Source organism: Peromyscus eremicus, chromosome 8a (assembly GCF_949786415.1).
Source record: "Peromyscus eremicus chromosome 8a, PerEre_H2_v1, whole genome shotgun sequence".
Classification (NCBI taxonomy): domain Eukaryota; kingdom Metazoa; phylum Chordata; class Mammalia; order Rodentia; family Cricetidae; genus Peromyscus; species Peromyscus eremicus.
In genome coordinates, this window is record NC_081423.1 from 66431664 (window position 1) to 66448871 (window position 17208).

Consider the following 17208-nt stretch of genomic DNA (forward strand, 5'->3'; position numbering starts at 1 on the left):
TGGCTTCTTGCCCCACACTGGGCACCTGCTGTAGCACCAGTTCTAAATGGTTTGAACAGGAAAAACCCAGAGCCAGATATCACAGACGCTAAATGCCCAAAGTTCAGAGAGACCAAGAGGCAACCCACAGCCAACTCTCACCCACCTTTTCAACACCTCAGCTCAAAGGGGGAGATCCCGTCTCTAGGAATCCTCAGACTGAATGAGCTGAGATCCTGTCTCCATCTGCCTTATATCCCTGTCTCCACCTCCCCAGGGCTGGGATTAAGGGTGTGGCCTGACCCCACCCTGATCTTCCTGCTTCCTCCTCCCAAGTGCTGGGATTAGAGTTAGGTGCCAACACTCCCTGGCCTCTGTGCTGAACTAGTGACCGGATCTGCCCTCTGATCTTCAGGCAAGCTTTTTTGATTGGGGCACAAACAAAATATCACCACACTCACCCCCAGCTACAGAGGAGTTAGAGACCAGGCTACACAACACACACACACACACACACACACACACACACACACACACACACACACACTAAAGAATTTACCATATCTAGCTCTACTGCTAGGATACGCAAAAAGTAGAACTAAAGGCAGATGTGACTAACCAGGCACAATACCACTGTGGCAATGCTTTGCAAAAAGTGAAATGGAAGAAGCAGCCCCATAGGATAGAAAGTGGACTGCAGAACTTGCCGTGTGTATCGAATATCCAAAAGGAGTGGAAATAAGCAAGAATGAAAACACAAGCAAACAAAACAGTACACAGGGGTCATGAGATGTTTAGGAGCTTTTTATTTTTATTTTTCCATCTCTCAAGCTGATAGGATCACGTTCCGTTGCCCTCTTTTAACAATGTTTTTGTTAAAATAGACAGTATCAGAAGCAAGGCTAGGTGCTGCCCTCAAGACACCCAGTCCAAGAAACTGGTCTCAAGGATATCCTGCCATCACTCCCAATACAGCTCCAAGATCAGAGTTTCATAGAGTCAGTCTTTGCAGCCTGCTCTTTGGCTTTTTGAAGGGGAGGTTCAGACCTAGGAGAGTTTTCACACTCCCCATCCACCTACTCTCGGGGTCCTTTAGAAGGTTTGAAAACATTTTCTTTCTTGGCTGTAGCAGACAGGTCCCTTTTCCGTTTGGTGTTCTCTCTGCGATGGTGACTCTCTCTGCATGGAAAGCTTTCCTGGATAGTTGCCGCCTCGATTTCTGTGTCTGTGACTTTGTCCAGGAGCTCAGTGTGCTCTGGGCTCCCTTGTAAAGGGTGAATTGCTGATATTAAGAGGTGAAAGTCTCTATGGAGACAAGTCTTCTCTGGTAGCTGAGGGTCTAGCCTGTGCCCCCACAGCATCCCCTCGGTAGTCCTTGTTGTACCACTGTCGGTAGGCATTTCCCCTCCCATTCCCAGGAGCGTTCTTTCTCAAAGAGGTCTCTAAGGTCCACGACGATGATGACGAAGCCGCCGCCGCCGCCGCCGCCGCCGCCGCCGCCGCCGCCGCCGCCACCGCTCTGCCCTTAATAGGTTTTGATGTCACAGGGAGTGGACCTTCTCTGAGGAGATCTTGAGCGTGAACGATAACGTCTGTATGGAGGGGACCTTGACCTAGGTCCATGACATCGTCGAGACCTGGACCCTGAAGCGTGAGGACGGCTCTCGCCTCTGCCTCTCCTGGGGTAGCGAGGTGATGGCGAAGAGAAGCCAGAGTGTGGGCGGCTGGAGGATCCAGAGGAAGAGCTTGGCCGTGTGGAGCCAGATCTTGACTCGGAGGAAGAAGCAAAGGGACTTCTTGAATCCGATGAACCAGCACAGGGAGATTTAGACCTGGAAAAGGAGTGCCCTCGCTTGCTCTGAATCTTTTCGTACCCCGACAACGCCTCAAGAAAGCCATTGGTAAACTCATCTAGCCTGGACTTTTTCTTCTCCTCTTCCCTCAGTCGTCGTTGCTCTCTATAGAATTCTTCCCTGGACAAAAGCCGTGTTGCTGTTGTAGGCATGGGGTTTGGGTGAGCAGTCTGCACTCGTGGCGACCATACCAAAGGTTTCCATATAGTGGCAGGAGCTGGTGGAATCCCTGGGCAAGGGACACTATGTCCTGAAGGCTGGGGCTGCTCAGGAGGGAAGCCAGGAGAGAAGTGTGGGGGAGGTACACCTGGAGGAAGGGGCCCAGAGACTGGAGTGGCTGCCAGGGATGGGCCTTGAGCCCTCTGGGGTCTTGGGCTGTGCTGTGGCCGCCTGCGCTCTGTGCTCCTGGAACAACTTCCTTCCCCTCTTCTGACTTGCCGTGGTGGAGGAACCAGACAGCCAAGCTCGCTGAAATGTCCCCAACCTGGTGGTCCACCAGCTGCAGGAGCAGCAGCATTTTTGCTGACCGGACCAGTTGTGGGGATCCACTGGTCCTGCAATGATGACTGTGCCAAGCGAGACGGAGTGGCAAGGACAGGCACCTCTTTGTGACCCTTTTCCTCAGTAAGAGCAGCAGTTGCAACTGAGGAGGCTCCCTTGGAATGTTCTGGTTCCACCGCTGCGGCTGGCGATAATTTATCACCCGAATCCCGAAAAGGGCCATCTGACTTTTCCGAATGGACTGGTCCAGACACTGTCGCAGTCAAATCAGGTAGCGGAGCTGGGACAGAGGGTGCGGTTCCGGGCACAGAGGGAGCCAAGGGGGACGGACTTGAAGTTAAGGAAGACACAGAGGGAGCTGGGAGTGCTGAGGAAGACGTCACTGGGATCCGCAGAGGATCCTGCTGTCTCCGGACCCCAGGTCCCACCAGAGGCTGCCGGCTCCTCTGAATCAGCGGTCTCCGTGGTGGTATTGGGGGTGGGGGTGGAGGGAAGTGTTTGCCAGCTCCTTTGGTATAGCCAGTTCCATTTTCGAAGTTAGTAACAGCCTGTCTTAAACACTTGTTGGCAGTTAAAGCATCCGGAGAAACATGGTTCTGATGACATGTTGGACACGTATGTTCATCTGATTCCAGGAGTGCTGTCCTAATGCATTCATCACAGTAACTGTGTCCACAGCAGGGAATGATAGCAGCATCCACCATGATGTCCTTGCAGATGAGGCACAGGAGCTCCTCCGGAATAGCATTTTCTTCTTCTGGTGAAGATGAAGACGACGGCGGCGGCCGTTCATCTGGTAAGAAGGCTGGCTTCTCTTTCTTCCCGATCCCATAGGCCTCTGCATCTAGGGTTGGTATTGCGTATTTTCCAGTGCTCGTGAGCATTGCACCCTTCGTGTGAGCATCTTTCACCTCAGTCAGAAAACTGGTAGGAATTCCAGTGCTCCTTCTCATTCTCCCGCCAGATTCAAAGTTCTTATCCCCGTTTGTGGGGCAACTCTTAATATGATGACCAGGGACACCACAACGAAAACAGGTATAAGACGGAGGTGGTGGACCCAGAGGTTTCTTCAGGGAACCGATTGGGTCGTATTCACGGCCACATTGCAACATCATCGCTTTGATTTTCTCTTCCTCCGAAGCATTGGCTTCAGCCAGATTGGCAGTCTCTGTCAGCTGGGCCAGAGAAATAGACCCAGAAGAGTCATCACATGCAGCCTGTGTGGTTCCCATCGCTGGTTCAGTTCCACTTGGAGCGTGTGTCTTCCTTGCCGACTTCACGCCTCCACTGGGAACTCTTCTGACAATCACAGATGAGTAGTTAGGAACTGGCGCACTGCCATCAGTATACTCTTCTTCAGTCTCTGCGTTGAAGATCCGCAGATCGCTATTGGCAGCTTTCAGTTTTTCTCTGCCCATAATCTGCTTCTTTAAGTCGCAGAGGGAGATATGGAGCCCATCGAAGACGATCATGTCATAGTTGAGTTTAGAGGAAAATTTATAGTGCACACAGGGCATGGTGGCAGAGGATTCTGTGGGCTGGGCGCCGCTCTGAACCCTGGCGTTTGCAGCTGGGTCTCAAGTCCACCCCGGGACCTTGATTGAACTCCTGTCTTCAGAGATGCTGCCTCAGAAGAGAGCCAGCTCCCTCGTGGGGTACAGAGAGAGACTCTTATCTTGGGGTCCTGGCTTCTTGCCCCACACTGGGCACCTGCTGTAGCACCAGTTCTAAATGGTTTGAACAGGAAAAACCCAGAGCCAGATATCACAGACGCTAAATGCCCAAAGTTCAGAGAGACCAAGAGGCAACCCACAGCCAACTCTCACCCACCTTTTCAACACCTCAGCTCAAAGGGGGAGATCCCGTCTCTAGGAATCCTCAGACTGAATGAGCTGAGATCCTGTCTCCATCTGCCTTATATCCCTGTCTCCACCTCCCCAGGGCTGGGATTAAGGGTGTGGCCTGACCCCACCCTGATCTTCCTGCTTCCTCCTCCCAAGTGCTGGGATTAGAGTTAGGTGCCAACACTCCCTGGCCTCTGTGCTGAACTAGTGACCGGATCTGCCCTCTGATCTTCAGGCAAGCTTTTTTGATTGGGGCACAAACAAAATATCACCACACTCACCCCCAGCTACAGAGGAGTTAGAGACCAGGCTACACAACACACACACACACACACACACACACACACACACACACACACACACACACACTAAAGAATTTACCATATCTAGCTCTACTGCTAGGATACGCAAAAAGTAGAACTAAAGGCAGATGTGACTAACCAGGCACAATACCACTGTGGCAATGCTTTGCAAAAAGTGAAATGGAAGAAGCAGCCCCATAGGATAGAAAGTGGACTGCAGAACTTGCCGTGTGTATCGAATATCCAAAAGGAGTGGAAATAAGCAAGAATGAAAACACAAGCAAACAAAACAGTACACAGGGGTCATGAGATGTTTAGGAGCTTTTTATTTTTATTTTTCCATCTCTCAAGCTGATAGGATCACGTTCCGTTGCCCTCTTTTAACAATGTTTTTGTTAAAATAGACAGTATCAGAAGCAAGGCTAGGTGCTGCCCTCAAGACACCCAGTCCAAGAAACTGGTCTCAAGGATATCCTGCCATCACTCCCAATACAGCTCCAAGATCAGAGTTTCATAGAGTCAGTCTTTGCAGCCTGCTCTTTGGCTTTTTGAAGGGGAGGTTCAGACCTAGGAGAGTTTTCACACTCCCCATCCACCTACTCTCGGGGTCCTTTAGAAGGTTTGAAAACATTTTCTTTCTTGGCTGTAGCAGACAGGTCCCTTTTCCGTTTGGTGTTCTCTCTGCGATGGTGACTCTCTCTGCATGGAAAGCTTTCCTGGATAGTTGCCGCCTCGATTTCTGTGTCTGTGACTTTGTCCAGGAGCTCAGTGTGCTCTGGGCTCCCTTGTAAAGGGTGAATTGCTGATATTAAGAGGTGAAAGTCTCTATGGAGACAAGTCTTCTCTGGTAGCTGAGGGTCTAGCCTGTGCCCCCACAGCATCCCCTCGGTAGTCCTTGTTGTACCACTGTCGGTAGGCATTTCCCCTCCCATTCCCAGGAGCGTTCTTTCTCAAAGAGGTCTCTAAGGTCCACGACGATGATGACGAAGCCGCCGCCGCCGCCGCCGCCGCCGCCGCCGCCGCCGCCGCCGCCACCGCTCTGCCCTTAATAGGTTTTGATGTCACAGGGAGTGGACCTTCTCTGAGGAGATCTTGAGCGTGAACGATAACGTCTGTATGGAGGGGACCTTGACCTAGGTCCATGACATCGTCGAGACCTGGACCCTGAAGCGTGAGGACGGCTCTCGCCTCTGCCTCTCCTGGGGTAGCGAGGTGATGGCGAAGAGAAGCCAGAGTGTGGGCGGCTGGAGGATCCAGAGGAAGAGCTTGGCCGTGTGGAGCCAGATCTTGACTCGGAGGAAGAAGCAAAGGGACTTCTTGAATCCGATGAACCAGCACAGGGAGATTTAGACCTGGAAAAGGAGTGCCCTCGCTTGCTCTGAATCTTTTCGTACCCCGACAACGCCTCAAGAAAGCCATTGGTAAACTCATCTAGCCTGGACTTTTTCTTCTCCTCTTCCCTCAGTCGTCGTTGCTCTCTATAGAATTCTTCCCTGGACAAAAGCCGTGTTGCTGTTGTAGGCATGGGGTTTGGGTGAGCAGTCTGCACTCGTGGCGACCATACCAAAGGTTTCCATATAGTGGCAGGAGCTGGTGGAATCCCTGGGCAAGGGACACTATGTCCTGAAGGCTGGGGCTGCTCAGGAGGGAAGCCAGGAGAGAAGTGTGGGGGAGGTACACCTGGAGGAAGGGGCCCAGAGACTGGAGTGGCTGCCAGGGATGGGCCTTGAGCCCTCTGGGGTCTTGGGCTGTGCTGTGGCCGCCTGCGCTCTGTGCTCCTGGAACAACTTCCTTCCCCTCTTCTGACTTGCCGTGGTGGAGGAACCAGACAGCCAAGCTCGCTGAAATGTCCCCAACCTGGTGGTCCACCAGCTGCAGGAGCAGCAGCATTTTTGCTGACCGGACCAGTTGTGGGGATCCACTGGTCCTGCAATGATGACTGTGCCAAGCGAGACGGAGTGGCAAGGACAGGCACCTCTTTGTGACCCTTTTCCTCAGTAAGAGCAGCAGTTGCAACTGAGGAGGCTCCCTTGGAATGTTCTGGTTCCACCGCTGCGGCTGGCGATAATTTATCACCCGAATCCCGAAAAGGGCCATCTGACTTTTCCGAATGGACTGGTCCAGACACTGTCGCAGTCAAACCAGGTAGCGGAGCTGGGACAGAGGGTGCGGTTCCGGGCACAGAGGGAGCCAAGGGGGACGGACTTGAAGTTAAGGAAGACACAGAGGGAGCTGGGAGTGCTGAGGAAGACGTCACTGGGATCCGCAGAGGATCCTGCTGTCTCCGGACCCCAGGTCCCACCAGAGGCTGCCGGCTCCTCTGAATCAGCGGTCTCCGTGGTGGTATTGGGGGTGGGGGTGGAGGGAAGTGTTTGCCAGCTCCTTTGGTATAGCCAGTTCCATTTTCGAAGTTAGTAACAGCCTGTCTTAAACACTTGTTGGCAGTTAAAGCATCCGGAGAAACATGGTTCTGATGACATGTTGGACACGTATGTTCATCTGATTCCAGGAGTGCTGTCCTAATGCATTCATCACAGTAACTGTGTCCACAGCAGGGAATGATAGCAGCATCCACCATGATGTCCTTGCAGATGAGGCACAGGAGCTCCTCCGGAATAGCATTTTCTTCTTCTGGTGAAGATGAAGACGACGGCGGCGGCCGTTCATCTGGTAAGAAGGCTGGCTTCTCTTTCTTCCCGATCCCATAGGCCTCTGCATCTAGGGTTGGTATTGCGTATTTTCCAGTGCTCGTGAGCATTGCACCCTTCGTGTGAGCATCTTTCACCTCAGTCAGAAAACTGGTAGGAATTCCAGTGCTCCTTCTCATTCTCCCGCCAGATTCAAAGTTCTTATCCCCGTTTGTGGGGCAACTCTTAATATGATGACCAGGGACACCACAACGAAAACAGGTATAAGACGGAGGTGGTGGACCCAGAGGTTTCTTCAGGGAACCGATTGGGTCGTATTCACGGCCACATTGCAACATCATCGCTTTGATTTTCTCTTCCTCCGAAGCATTGGCTTCAGCCAGATTGGCAGTCTCTGTCAGCTGGGCCAGAGAAATAGACCCAGAAGAGTCATCACATGCAGCCTGTGTGGTTCCCATCGCTGGTTCAGTTCCACTTGGAGCGTGTGTCTTCCTTGCCGACTTCACGCCTCCACTGGGAACTCTTCTGACAATCACAGATGAGTAGTTAGGAACTGGCGCACTGCCATCAGTATACTCTTCTTCAGTCTCTGCGTTGAAGATCCGCAGATCGCTATTGGCAGCTTTCAGTTTTTCTCTGCCCATAATCTGCTTCTTTAAGTCGCAGAGGGAGATATGGAGCCCATCGAAGACGATCATGTCATAGTTGAGTTTAGAGGAAAATTTATAGTGCACACAGGGCATGGTGGCAGAGGATTCTGTGGGCTGGGCGCCGCTCTGAACCCTGGCGTTTGCAGCTGGGTCTCAAGTCCACCCCGGGACCTTGATTGAACTCCTGTCTTCAGAGATGCTGCCTCAGAAGAGAGCCAGCTCCCTCGTGGGGTACAGAGAGAGACTCTTATCTTGGGGTCCTGGCTTCTTGCCCCACACTGGGCACCTGCTGTAGCACCAGTTCTAAATGGTTTGAACAGGAAAAACCCAGAGCCAGATATCACAGACGCTAAATGCCCAAAGTTCAGAGAGACCAAGAGGCAACCCACAGCCAACTCTCACCCACCTTTTCAACACCTCAGCTCAAAGGGGGAGATCCCGTCTCTAGGAATCCTCAGACTGAATGAGCTGAGATCCTGTCTCCATCTGCCTTATATCCCTGTCTCCACCTCCCCAGGGCTGGGATTAAGGGTGTGGCCTGACCCCACCCTGATCTTCCTGCTTCCTCCTCCCAAGTGCTGGGATTAGAGTTAGGTGCCAACACTCCCTGGCCTCTGTGCTGAACTAGTGACCGGATCTGCCCTCTGATCTTCAGGCAAGCTTTTTTGATTGGGGCACAAACAAAATATCACCACACTCACCCCCAGCTACAGAGGAGTTAGAGACCAGGCTACACAACACACACACACACACACACACACACACACACACACACACACACACACACTAAAGAATTTACCATATCTAGCTCTACTGCTAGGATACGCAAAAAGTAGAACTAAAGGCAGATGTGACTAACCAGGCACAATACCACTGTGGCAATGCTTTGCAAAAAGTGAAATGGAAGAAGCAGCCCCATAGGATAGAAAGTGGACTGCAGAACTTGCCGTGTGTATCGAATATCCAAAAGGAGTGGAAATAAGCAAGAATGAAAACACAAGCAAACAAAACAGTACACAGGGGTCATGAGATGTTTAGGAGCTTTTTATTTTTATTTTTCCATCTCTCAAGCTGATAGGATCACGTTCCGTTGCCCTCTTTTAACAATGTTTTTGTTAAAATAGACAGTATCAGAAGCAAGGCTAGGTGCTGCCCTCAAGACACCCAGTCCAAGAAACTGGTCTCAAGGATATCCTGCCATCACTCCCAATACAGCTCCAAGATCAGAGTTTCATAGAGTCAGTCTTTGCAGCCTGCTCTTTGGCTTTTTGAAGGGGAGGTTCAGACCTAGGAGAGTTTTCACACTCCCCATCCACCTACTCTCGGGGTCCTTTAGAAGGTTTGAAAACATTTTCTTTCTTGGCTGTAGCAGACAGGTCCCTTTTCCGTTTGGTGTTCTCTCTGCGATGGTGACTCTCTCTGCATGGAAAGCTTTCCTGGATAGTTGCCGCCTCGATTTCTGTGTCTGTGACTTTGTCCAGGAGCTCAGTGTGCTCTGGGCTCCCTTGTAAAGGGTGAATTGCTGATATTAAGAGGTGAAAGTCTCTATGGAGACAAGTCTTCTCTGGTAGCTGAGGGTCTAGCCTGTGCCCCCACAGCATCCCCTCGGTAGTCCTTGTTGTACCACTGTCGGTAGGCATTTCCCCTCCCATTCCCAGGAGCGTTCTTTCTCAAAGAGGTCTCTAAGGTCCACGACGATGATGACGAAGCCGCCGCCGCCGCCGCCGCCGCCGCCGCCGCCGCCACCGCTCTGCCCTTAATAGGTTTTGATGTCACAGGGAGTGGACCTTCTCTGAGGAGATCTTGAGCGTGAACGATAACGTCTGTATGGAGGGGACCTTGACCTAGGTCCATGACATCGTCGAGACCTGGACCCTGAAGCGTGAGGACGGCTCTCGCCTCTGCCTCTCCTGGGGTAGCGAGGTGATGGCGAAGAGAAGCCAGAGTGTGGGCGGCTGGAGGATCCAGAGGAAGAGCTTGGCCGTGTGGAGCCAGATCTTGACTCGGAGGAAGAAGCAAAGGGACTTCTTGAATCCGATGAACCAGCACAGGGAGATTTAGACCTGGAAAAGGAGTGCCCTCGCTTGCTCTGAATCTTTTCGTACCCCGACAACGCCTCAAGAAAGCCATTGGTAAACTCATCTAGCCTGGACTTTTTCTTCTCCTCTTCCCTCAGTCGTCGTTGCTCTCTATAGAATTCTTCCCTGGACAAAAGCCGTGTTGCTGTTGTAGGCATGGGGTTTGGGTGAGCAGTCTGCACTCGTGGCGACCATACCAAAGGTTTCCATATAGTGGCAGGAGCTGGTGGAATCCCTGGGCAAGGGACACTATGTCCTGAAGGCTGGGGCTGCTCAGGAGGGAAGCCAGGAGAGAAGTGTGGGGGAGGTACACCTGGAGGAAGGGGCCCAGAGACTGGAGTGGCTGCCAGGGATGGGCCTTGAGCCCTCTGGGGTCTTGGGCTGTGCTGTGGCCGCCTGCGCTCTGTGCTCCTGGAACAACTTCCTTCCCCTCTTCTGACTTGCCGTGGTGGAGGAACCAGACAGCCAAGCTCGCTGAAATGTCCCCAACCTGGTGGTCCACCAGCTGCAGGAGCAGCAGCATTTTTGCTGACCGGACCAGTTGTGGGGATCCACTGGTCCTGCAATGATGACTGTGCCAAGCGAGACGGAGTGGCAAGGACAGGCACCTCTTTGTGACCCTTTTCCTCAGTAAGAGCAGCAGTTGCAACTGAGGAGGCTCCCTTGGAATGTTCTGGTTCCACCGCTGCGGCTGGCGATAATTTATCACCCGAATCCCGAAAAGGGCCATCTGACTTTTCCGAATGGACTGGTCCAGACACTGTCGCAGTCAAACCAGGTAGCGGAGCTGGGACAGAGGGTGCGGTTCCGGGCACAGAGGGAGCCAAGGGGGACGGACTTGAAGTTAAGGAAGACACAGAGGGAGCTGGGAGTGCTGAGGAAGACGTCACTGGGATCCGCAGAGGATCCTGCTGTCTCCGGACCCCAGGTCCCACCAGAGGCTGCCGGCTCCTCTGAATCAGCGGTCTCCGTGGTGGTATTGGGGGTGGGGGTGGAGGGAAGTGTTTGCCAGCTCCTTTGGTATAGCCAGTTCCATTTTCGAAGTTAGTAACAGCCTGTCTTAAACACTTGTTGGCAGTTAAAGCATCCGGAGAAACATGGTTCTGATGACATGTTGGACACGTATGTTCATCTGATTCCAGGAGTGCTGTCCTAATGCATTCATCACAGTAACTGTGTCCACAGCAGGGAATGATAGCAGCATCCACCATGATGTCCTTGCAGATGAGGCACAGGAGCTCCTCCGGAATAGCATTTTCTTCTTCTGGTGAAGATGAAGACGACGGCGGCGGCCGTTCATCTGGTAAGAAGGCTGGCTTCTCTTTCTTCCCGATCCCATAGGCCTCTGCATCTAGGGTTGGTATTGCGTATTTTCCAGTGCTCGTGAGCATTGCACCCTTCGTGTGAGCATCTTTCACCTCAGTCAGAAAACTGGTAGGAATTCCAGTGCTCCTTCTCATTCTCCCGCCAGATTCAAAGTTCTTATCCCCGTTTGTGGGGCAACTCTTAATATGATGACCAGGGACACCACAACGAAAACAGGTATAAGACGGAGGTGGTGGACCCAGAGGTTTCTTCAGGGAACCGATTGGGTCGTATTCACGGCCACATTGCAACATCATCGCTTTGATTTTCTCTTCCTCCGAAGCATTGGCTTCAGCCAGATTGGCAGTCTCTGTCAGCTGGGCCAGAGAAATAGACCCAGAAGAGTCATCACATGCAGCCTGTGTGGTTCCCATCGCTGGTTCAGTTCCACTTGGAGCGTGTGTCTTCCTTGCCGACTTCACGCCTCCACTGGGAACTCTTCTGACAATCACAGATGAGTAGTTAGGAACTGGCGCACTGCCATCAGTATACTCTTCTTCAGTCTCTGCGTTGAAGATCCGCAGATCGCTATTGGCAGCTTTCAGTTTTTCTCTGCCCATAATCTGCTTCTTTAAGTCGCAGAGGGAGATATGGAGCCCATCGAAGACGATCATGTCATAGTTGAGTTTAGAGGAAAATTTATAGTGCACACAGGGCATGGTGGCAGAGGATTCTGTGGGCTGGGCGCCGCTCTGAACCCTGGCGTTTGCAGCTGGGTCTCAAGTCCACCCCGGGACCTTGATTGAACTCCTGTCTTCAGAGATGCTGCCTCAGAAGAGAGCCAGCTCCCTCGTGGGGTACAGAGAGAGACTCTTATCTTGGGGTCCTGGCTTCTTGCCCCACACTGGGCACCTGCTGTAGCACCAGTTCTAAATGGTTTGAACAGGAAAAACCCAGAGCCAGATATCACAGACGCTAAATGCCCAAAGTTCAGAGAGACCAAGAGGCAACCCACAGCCAACTCTCACCCACCTTTTCAACACCTCAGCTCAAAGGGGGAGATCCCGTCTCTAGGAATCCTCAGACTGAATGAGCTGAGATCCTGTCTCCATCTGCCTTATATCCCTGTCTCCACCTCCCCAGGGCTGGGATTAAGGGTGTGGCCTGACCCCACCCTGATCTTCCTGCTTCCTCCTCCCAAGTGCTGGGATTAGAGTTAGGTGCCAACACTCCCTGGCCTCTGTGCTGAACTAGTGACCGGATCTGCCCTCTGATCTTCAGGCAAGCTTTTTTGATTGGGGCACAAACAAAATATCACCACACTCACCCCCAGCTACAGAGGAGTTAGAGACCAGGCTACACAACACACACACACACACACACACACACACACACACACACACACACACACACTAAAGAATTTACCATATCTAGCTCTACTGCTAGGATACGCAAAAAGTAGAACTAAAGGCAGATGTGACTAACCAGGCACAATACCACTGTGGCAATGCTTTGCAAAAAGTGAAATGGAAGAAGCAGCCCCATAGGATAGAAAGTGGACTGCAGAACTTGCCGTGTGTATCGAATATCCAAAAGGAGTGGAAATAAGCAAGAATGAAAACACAAGCAAACAAAACAGTACACAGGGGTCATGAGATGTTTAGGAGCTTTTTATTTTTATTTTTCCATCTCTCAAGCTGATAGGATCACGTTCCGTTGCCCTCTTTTAACAATGTTTTTGTTAAAATAGACAGTATCAGAAGCAAGGCTAGGTGCTGCCCTCAAGACACCCAGTCCAAGAAACTGGTCTCAAGGATATCCTGCCATCACTCCCAATACAGCTCCAAGATCAGAGTTTCATAGAGTCAGTCTTTGCAGCCTGCTCTTTGGCTTTTTGAAGGGGAGGTTCAGACCTAGGAGAGTTTTCACACTCCCCATCCACCTACTCTCGGGGTCCTTTAGAAGGTTTGAAAACATTTTCTTTCTTGGCTGTAGCAGACAGGTCCCTTTTCCGTTTGGTGTTCTCTCTGCGATGGTGACTCTCTCTGCATGGAAAGCTTTCCTGGATAGTTGCCGCCTCGATTTCTGTGTCTGTGACTTTGTCCAGGAGCTCAGTGTGCTCTGGGCTCCCTTGTAAAGGGTGAATTGCTGATATTAAGAGGTGAAAGTCTCTATGGAGACAAGTCTTCTCTGGTAGCTGAGGGTCTAGCCTGTGCCCCCACAGCATCCCCTCGGTAGTCCTTGTTGTACCACTGTCGGTAGGCATTTCCCCTCCCATTCCCAGGAGCGTTCTTTCTCAAAGAGGTCTCTAAGGTCCACGACGATGATGACGAAGCCGCCGCCGCCGCCGCCGCCGCCGCCACCGCTCTGCCCTTAATAGGTTTTGATGTCACAGGGAGTGGACCTTCTCTGAGGAGATCTTGAGCGTGAACGATAACGTCTGTATGGAGGGGACCTTGACCTAGGTCCATGACATCGTCGAGACCTGGACCCTGAAGCGTGAGGACGGCTCTCGCCTCTGCCTCTCCTGGGGTAGCGAGGTGATGGCGAAGAGAAGCCAGAGTGTGGGCGGCTGGAGGATCCAGAGGAAGAGCTTGGCCGTGTGGAGCCAGATCTTGACTCGGAGGAAGAAGCAAAGGGACTTCTTGAATCCGATGAACCAGCACAGGGAGATTTAGACCTGGAAAAGGAGTGCCCTCGCTTGCTCTGAATCTTTTCGTACCCCGACAACGCCTCAAGAAAGCCATTGGTAAACTCATCTAGCCTGGACTTTTTCTTCTCCTCTTCCCTCAGTCGTCGTTGCTCTCTATAGAATTCTTCCCTGGACAAAAGCCGTGTTGCTGTTGTAGGCATGGGGTTTGGGTGAGCAGTCTGCACTCGTGGCGACCATACCAAAGGTTTCCATATAGTGGCAGGAGCTGGTGGAATCCCTGGGCAAGGGACACTATGTCCTGAAGGCTGGGGCTGCTCAGGAGGGAAGCCAGGAGAGAAGTGTGGGGGAGGTACACCTGGAGGAAGGGGCCCAGAGACTGGAGTGGCTGCCAGGGATGGGCCTTGAGCCCTCTGGGGTCTTGGGCTGTGCTGTGGCCGCCTGCGCTCTGTGCTCCTGGAACAACTTCCTTCCCCTCTTCTGACTTGCCGTGGTGGAGGAACCAGACAGCCAAGCTCGCTGAAATGTCCCCAACCTGGTGGTCCACCAGCTGCAGGAGCAGCAGCATTTTTGCTGACCGGACCAGTTGTGGGGATCCACTGGTCCTGCAATGATGACTGTGCCAAGCGAGACGGAGTGGCAAGGACAGGCACCTCTTTGTGACCCTTTTCCTCAGTAAGAGCAGCAGTTGCAACTGAGGAGGCTCCCTTGGAATGTTCTGGTTCCACCGCTGCGGCTGGCGATAATTTATCACCCGAATCCCGAAAAGGGCCATCTGACTTTTCCGAATGGACTGGTCCAGACACTGTCGCAGTCAAATCAGGTAGCGGAGCTGGGACAGAGGGTGCGGTTCCAGGCACAGAGGGAGCCAAGGGGGACGGACTTGAAGTTAAGGAAGACACAGAGGGAGCTGGGAGTGCTGAGGAAGACGTCACTGGGATCCGCAGAGGATCCTGCTGTCTCCGGACCCCAGGTCCCACCAGAGGCTGCCGGCTCCTCTGAATCAGCGGTCTCCGTGGTGGTATTGGGGGTGGGGGTGGAGGGAAGTGTTTGCCAGCTCCTTTGGTATAGCCAGTTCCATTTTCGAAGTTAGTAACAGCCTGTCTTAAACACTTGTTGGCAGTTAAAGCATCCGGAGAAACATGGTTCTGATGACATGTTGGACACGTATGTTCATCTGATTCCAGGAGTGCTGTCCTAATGCATTCATCACAGTAACTGTGTCCACAGCAGGGAATGATAGCAGCATCCACCATGATGTCCTTGCAGATGAGGCACAGGAGCTCCTCCGGAATAGCATTTTCTTCTTCTGGTGAAGATGAAGACGACGGCGGCGGCCGTTCATCTGGTAAGAAGGCTGGCTTCTCTTTCTTCCCGATCCCATAGGCCTCTGCATCTAGGGTTGGTATTGCGTATTTTCCAGTGCTCGTGAGCATTGCACCCTTCGTGTGAGCATCTTTCACCTCAGTCAGAAAACTGGTAGGAATTCCAGTGCTCCTTCTCATTCTCCCGCCAGATTCAAAGTTCTTATCCCCGTTTGTGGGGCAACTCTTAATATGATGACCAGGGACACCACAACGAAAACAGGTATAAGACGGAGGTGGTGGACCCAGAGGTTTCTTCAGGGAACCGATTGGGTCGTATTCACGGCCACATTGCAACATCATCGCTTTGATTTTCTCTTCCTCCGAAGCATTGGCTTCAGCCAGATTGGCAGTCTCTGTCAGCTGGGCCAGAGAAATAGACCCAGAAGAGTCATCACATGCAGCCTGTGTGGTTCCCATCGCTGGTTCAGTTCCACTTGGAGCGTGTGTCTTCCTTGCCGACTTCACGCCTCCACTGGGAACTCTTCTGACAATCACAGATGAGTAGTTAGGAACTGGCGCACTGCCATCAGTATACTCTTCTTCAGTCTCTGCGTTGAAGATCCGCAGATCGCTATTGGCAGCTTTCAGTTTTTCTCTGCCCATAATCTGCTTCTTTAAGTCGCAGAGGGAGATATGGAGCCCATCGAAGACGATCATGTCATAGTTGAGTTTAGAGGAAAATTTATAGTGCACACAGGGCATGGTGGCAGAGGATTCTGTGGGCTGGGCGCCGCTCTGAACCCTGGCGTTTGCAGCTGGGTCTCAAGTCCACCCCGGGACCTTGATTGAACTCCTGTCTTCAGAGATGCTGCCTCAGAAGAGAGCCAGCTCCCTCGTGGGGTACAGAGAGAGACTCTTATCTTGGGGTCCTGGCTTCTTGCCCCACACTGGGCACCTGCTGTAGCACCAGTTCTAAATGGTTTGAACAGGAAAAACCCAGAGCCAGATATCACAGACGCTAAATGCCCAAAGTTCAGAGAGACCAAGAGGCAACCCACAGCCAACTCTCACCCACCTTTTCAACACCTCAGCTCAAAGGGGGAGATCCCGTCTCTAGGAATCCTCAGACTGAATGAGCTGAGATCCTGTCTCCATCTGCCTTATATCCCTGTCTCCACCTCCCCAGGGCTGGGATTAAGGGTGTGGCCTGACCCCACCCTGATCTTCCTGCTTCCTCCTCCCAAGTGCTGGGATTAGAGTTAGGTGCCAACACTCCCTGGCCTCTGTGCTGAACTAGTGACCGGATCTGCCCTCTGATCTTCAGGCAAGCTTTTTTGATTGGGGCACAAACAAAATATCACCACACTCACCCCCAGCTACAGAGGAGTTAGAGACCAGGCTACACAACACACACACACACACACACACACACACACACACACACACACACACACACACTAAAGAATTTACCATATCTAGCTCTACTGCTAGGATACGCAAAAAGTAGAACTAAAGGCAGATGTGACTAACCAGGCACAATACCACTGTGGCAATGCTTTGCAAAAAGTGAAATGGAAGAAGCAGCCCCATAGGATAGAAAGTGGACTGCAGAACTTGCCGTGTGTATCGAATATCCAAAAGGAGTGGAAATAAGCAAGAATGAAAACACAAGCAAACAAAACAGTACACAGGGGTCATGAGATGTTTAGGAGCTTTTTATTTTTATTTTTCCATCTCTCAAGCTGATAGGATCACGTTCCGTTGCCCTCTTTTAACAATGTTTTTGTTAAAATAGACAGTATCAGAAGCAAGGCTAGGTGCTGCCCTCAAGACACCCAGTCCAAGAAACTGGTCTCAAGGATATCCTGCCATCACTCCCAATACAGCTCCAAGATCAGAGTTTCATAGAGTCAGTCTTTGCAGCCTGCTCTTTGGCTTTTTGAAGGGGAGGTTCAGACCTAGGAGAGTTTTCACACTCCCCATCCACCTACTCTCGGGGTCCTTTAGAAGGTTTGAAAACATTTTCTTTCTTGGCTGTAGCAGACAGGTCCCTTTTCCGTTTGGTGTTCTCTCTGCGATGGTGACTCTCTC

The 17208-nt window shown here is 52.0% G+C and overlaps 4 protein-coding genes across 4 annotated transcripts; all 4 read right to left on the reverse strand.

Moving 5' to 3' along the window:
* Window positions 1-1055: 1055 nt before the first annotated feature.
* On the reverse strand, window positions 1056-3850 carry LOC131917048 (E3 ubiquitin-protein ligase RBBP6-like). Its single transcript, XM_059270688.1, is given in 3 exon segments — window positions 1056-1163; window positions 1165-1374; window positions 1376-3850. Coding segments are annotated over 3 exon segments (2793 nt in total).
* Window positions 3851-5075: 1225 nt separating this feature from the next.
* LOC131917049 (E3 ubiquitin-protein ligase RBBP6-like) lies at window positions 5076-7870 on the reverse strand. Its single transcript, XM_059270689.1, is given in 3 exon segments — window positions 5076-5183; window positions 5185-5394; window positions 5396-7870. Coding segments are annotated over 3 exon segments (2793 nt in total).
* Window positions 7871-9093: 1223 nt separating this feature from the next.
* LOC131917050 (E3 ubiquitin-protein ligase RBBP6-like) lies at window positions 9094-11879 on the reverse strand. Its single transcript, XM_059270690.1, is given in 3 exon segments — window positions 9094-9201; window positions 9203-9412; window positions 9414-11879. Coding segments are annotated over 3 exon segments (2784 nt in total).
* Window positions 11880-13102: 1223 nt separating this feature from the next.
* On the reverse strand, window positions 13103-15879 carry LOC131917051 (E3 ubiquitin-protein ligase RBBP6-like). Its single transcript, XM_059270692.1, is given in 3 exon segments — window positions 13103-13210; window positions 13212-13421; window positions 13423-15879. Coding segments are annotated over 3 exon segments (2775 nt in total).
* Window positions 15880-17208: the final 1329 nt, after the last annotated feature.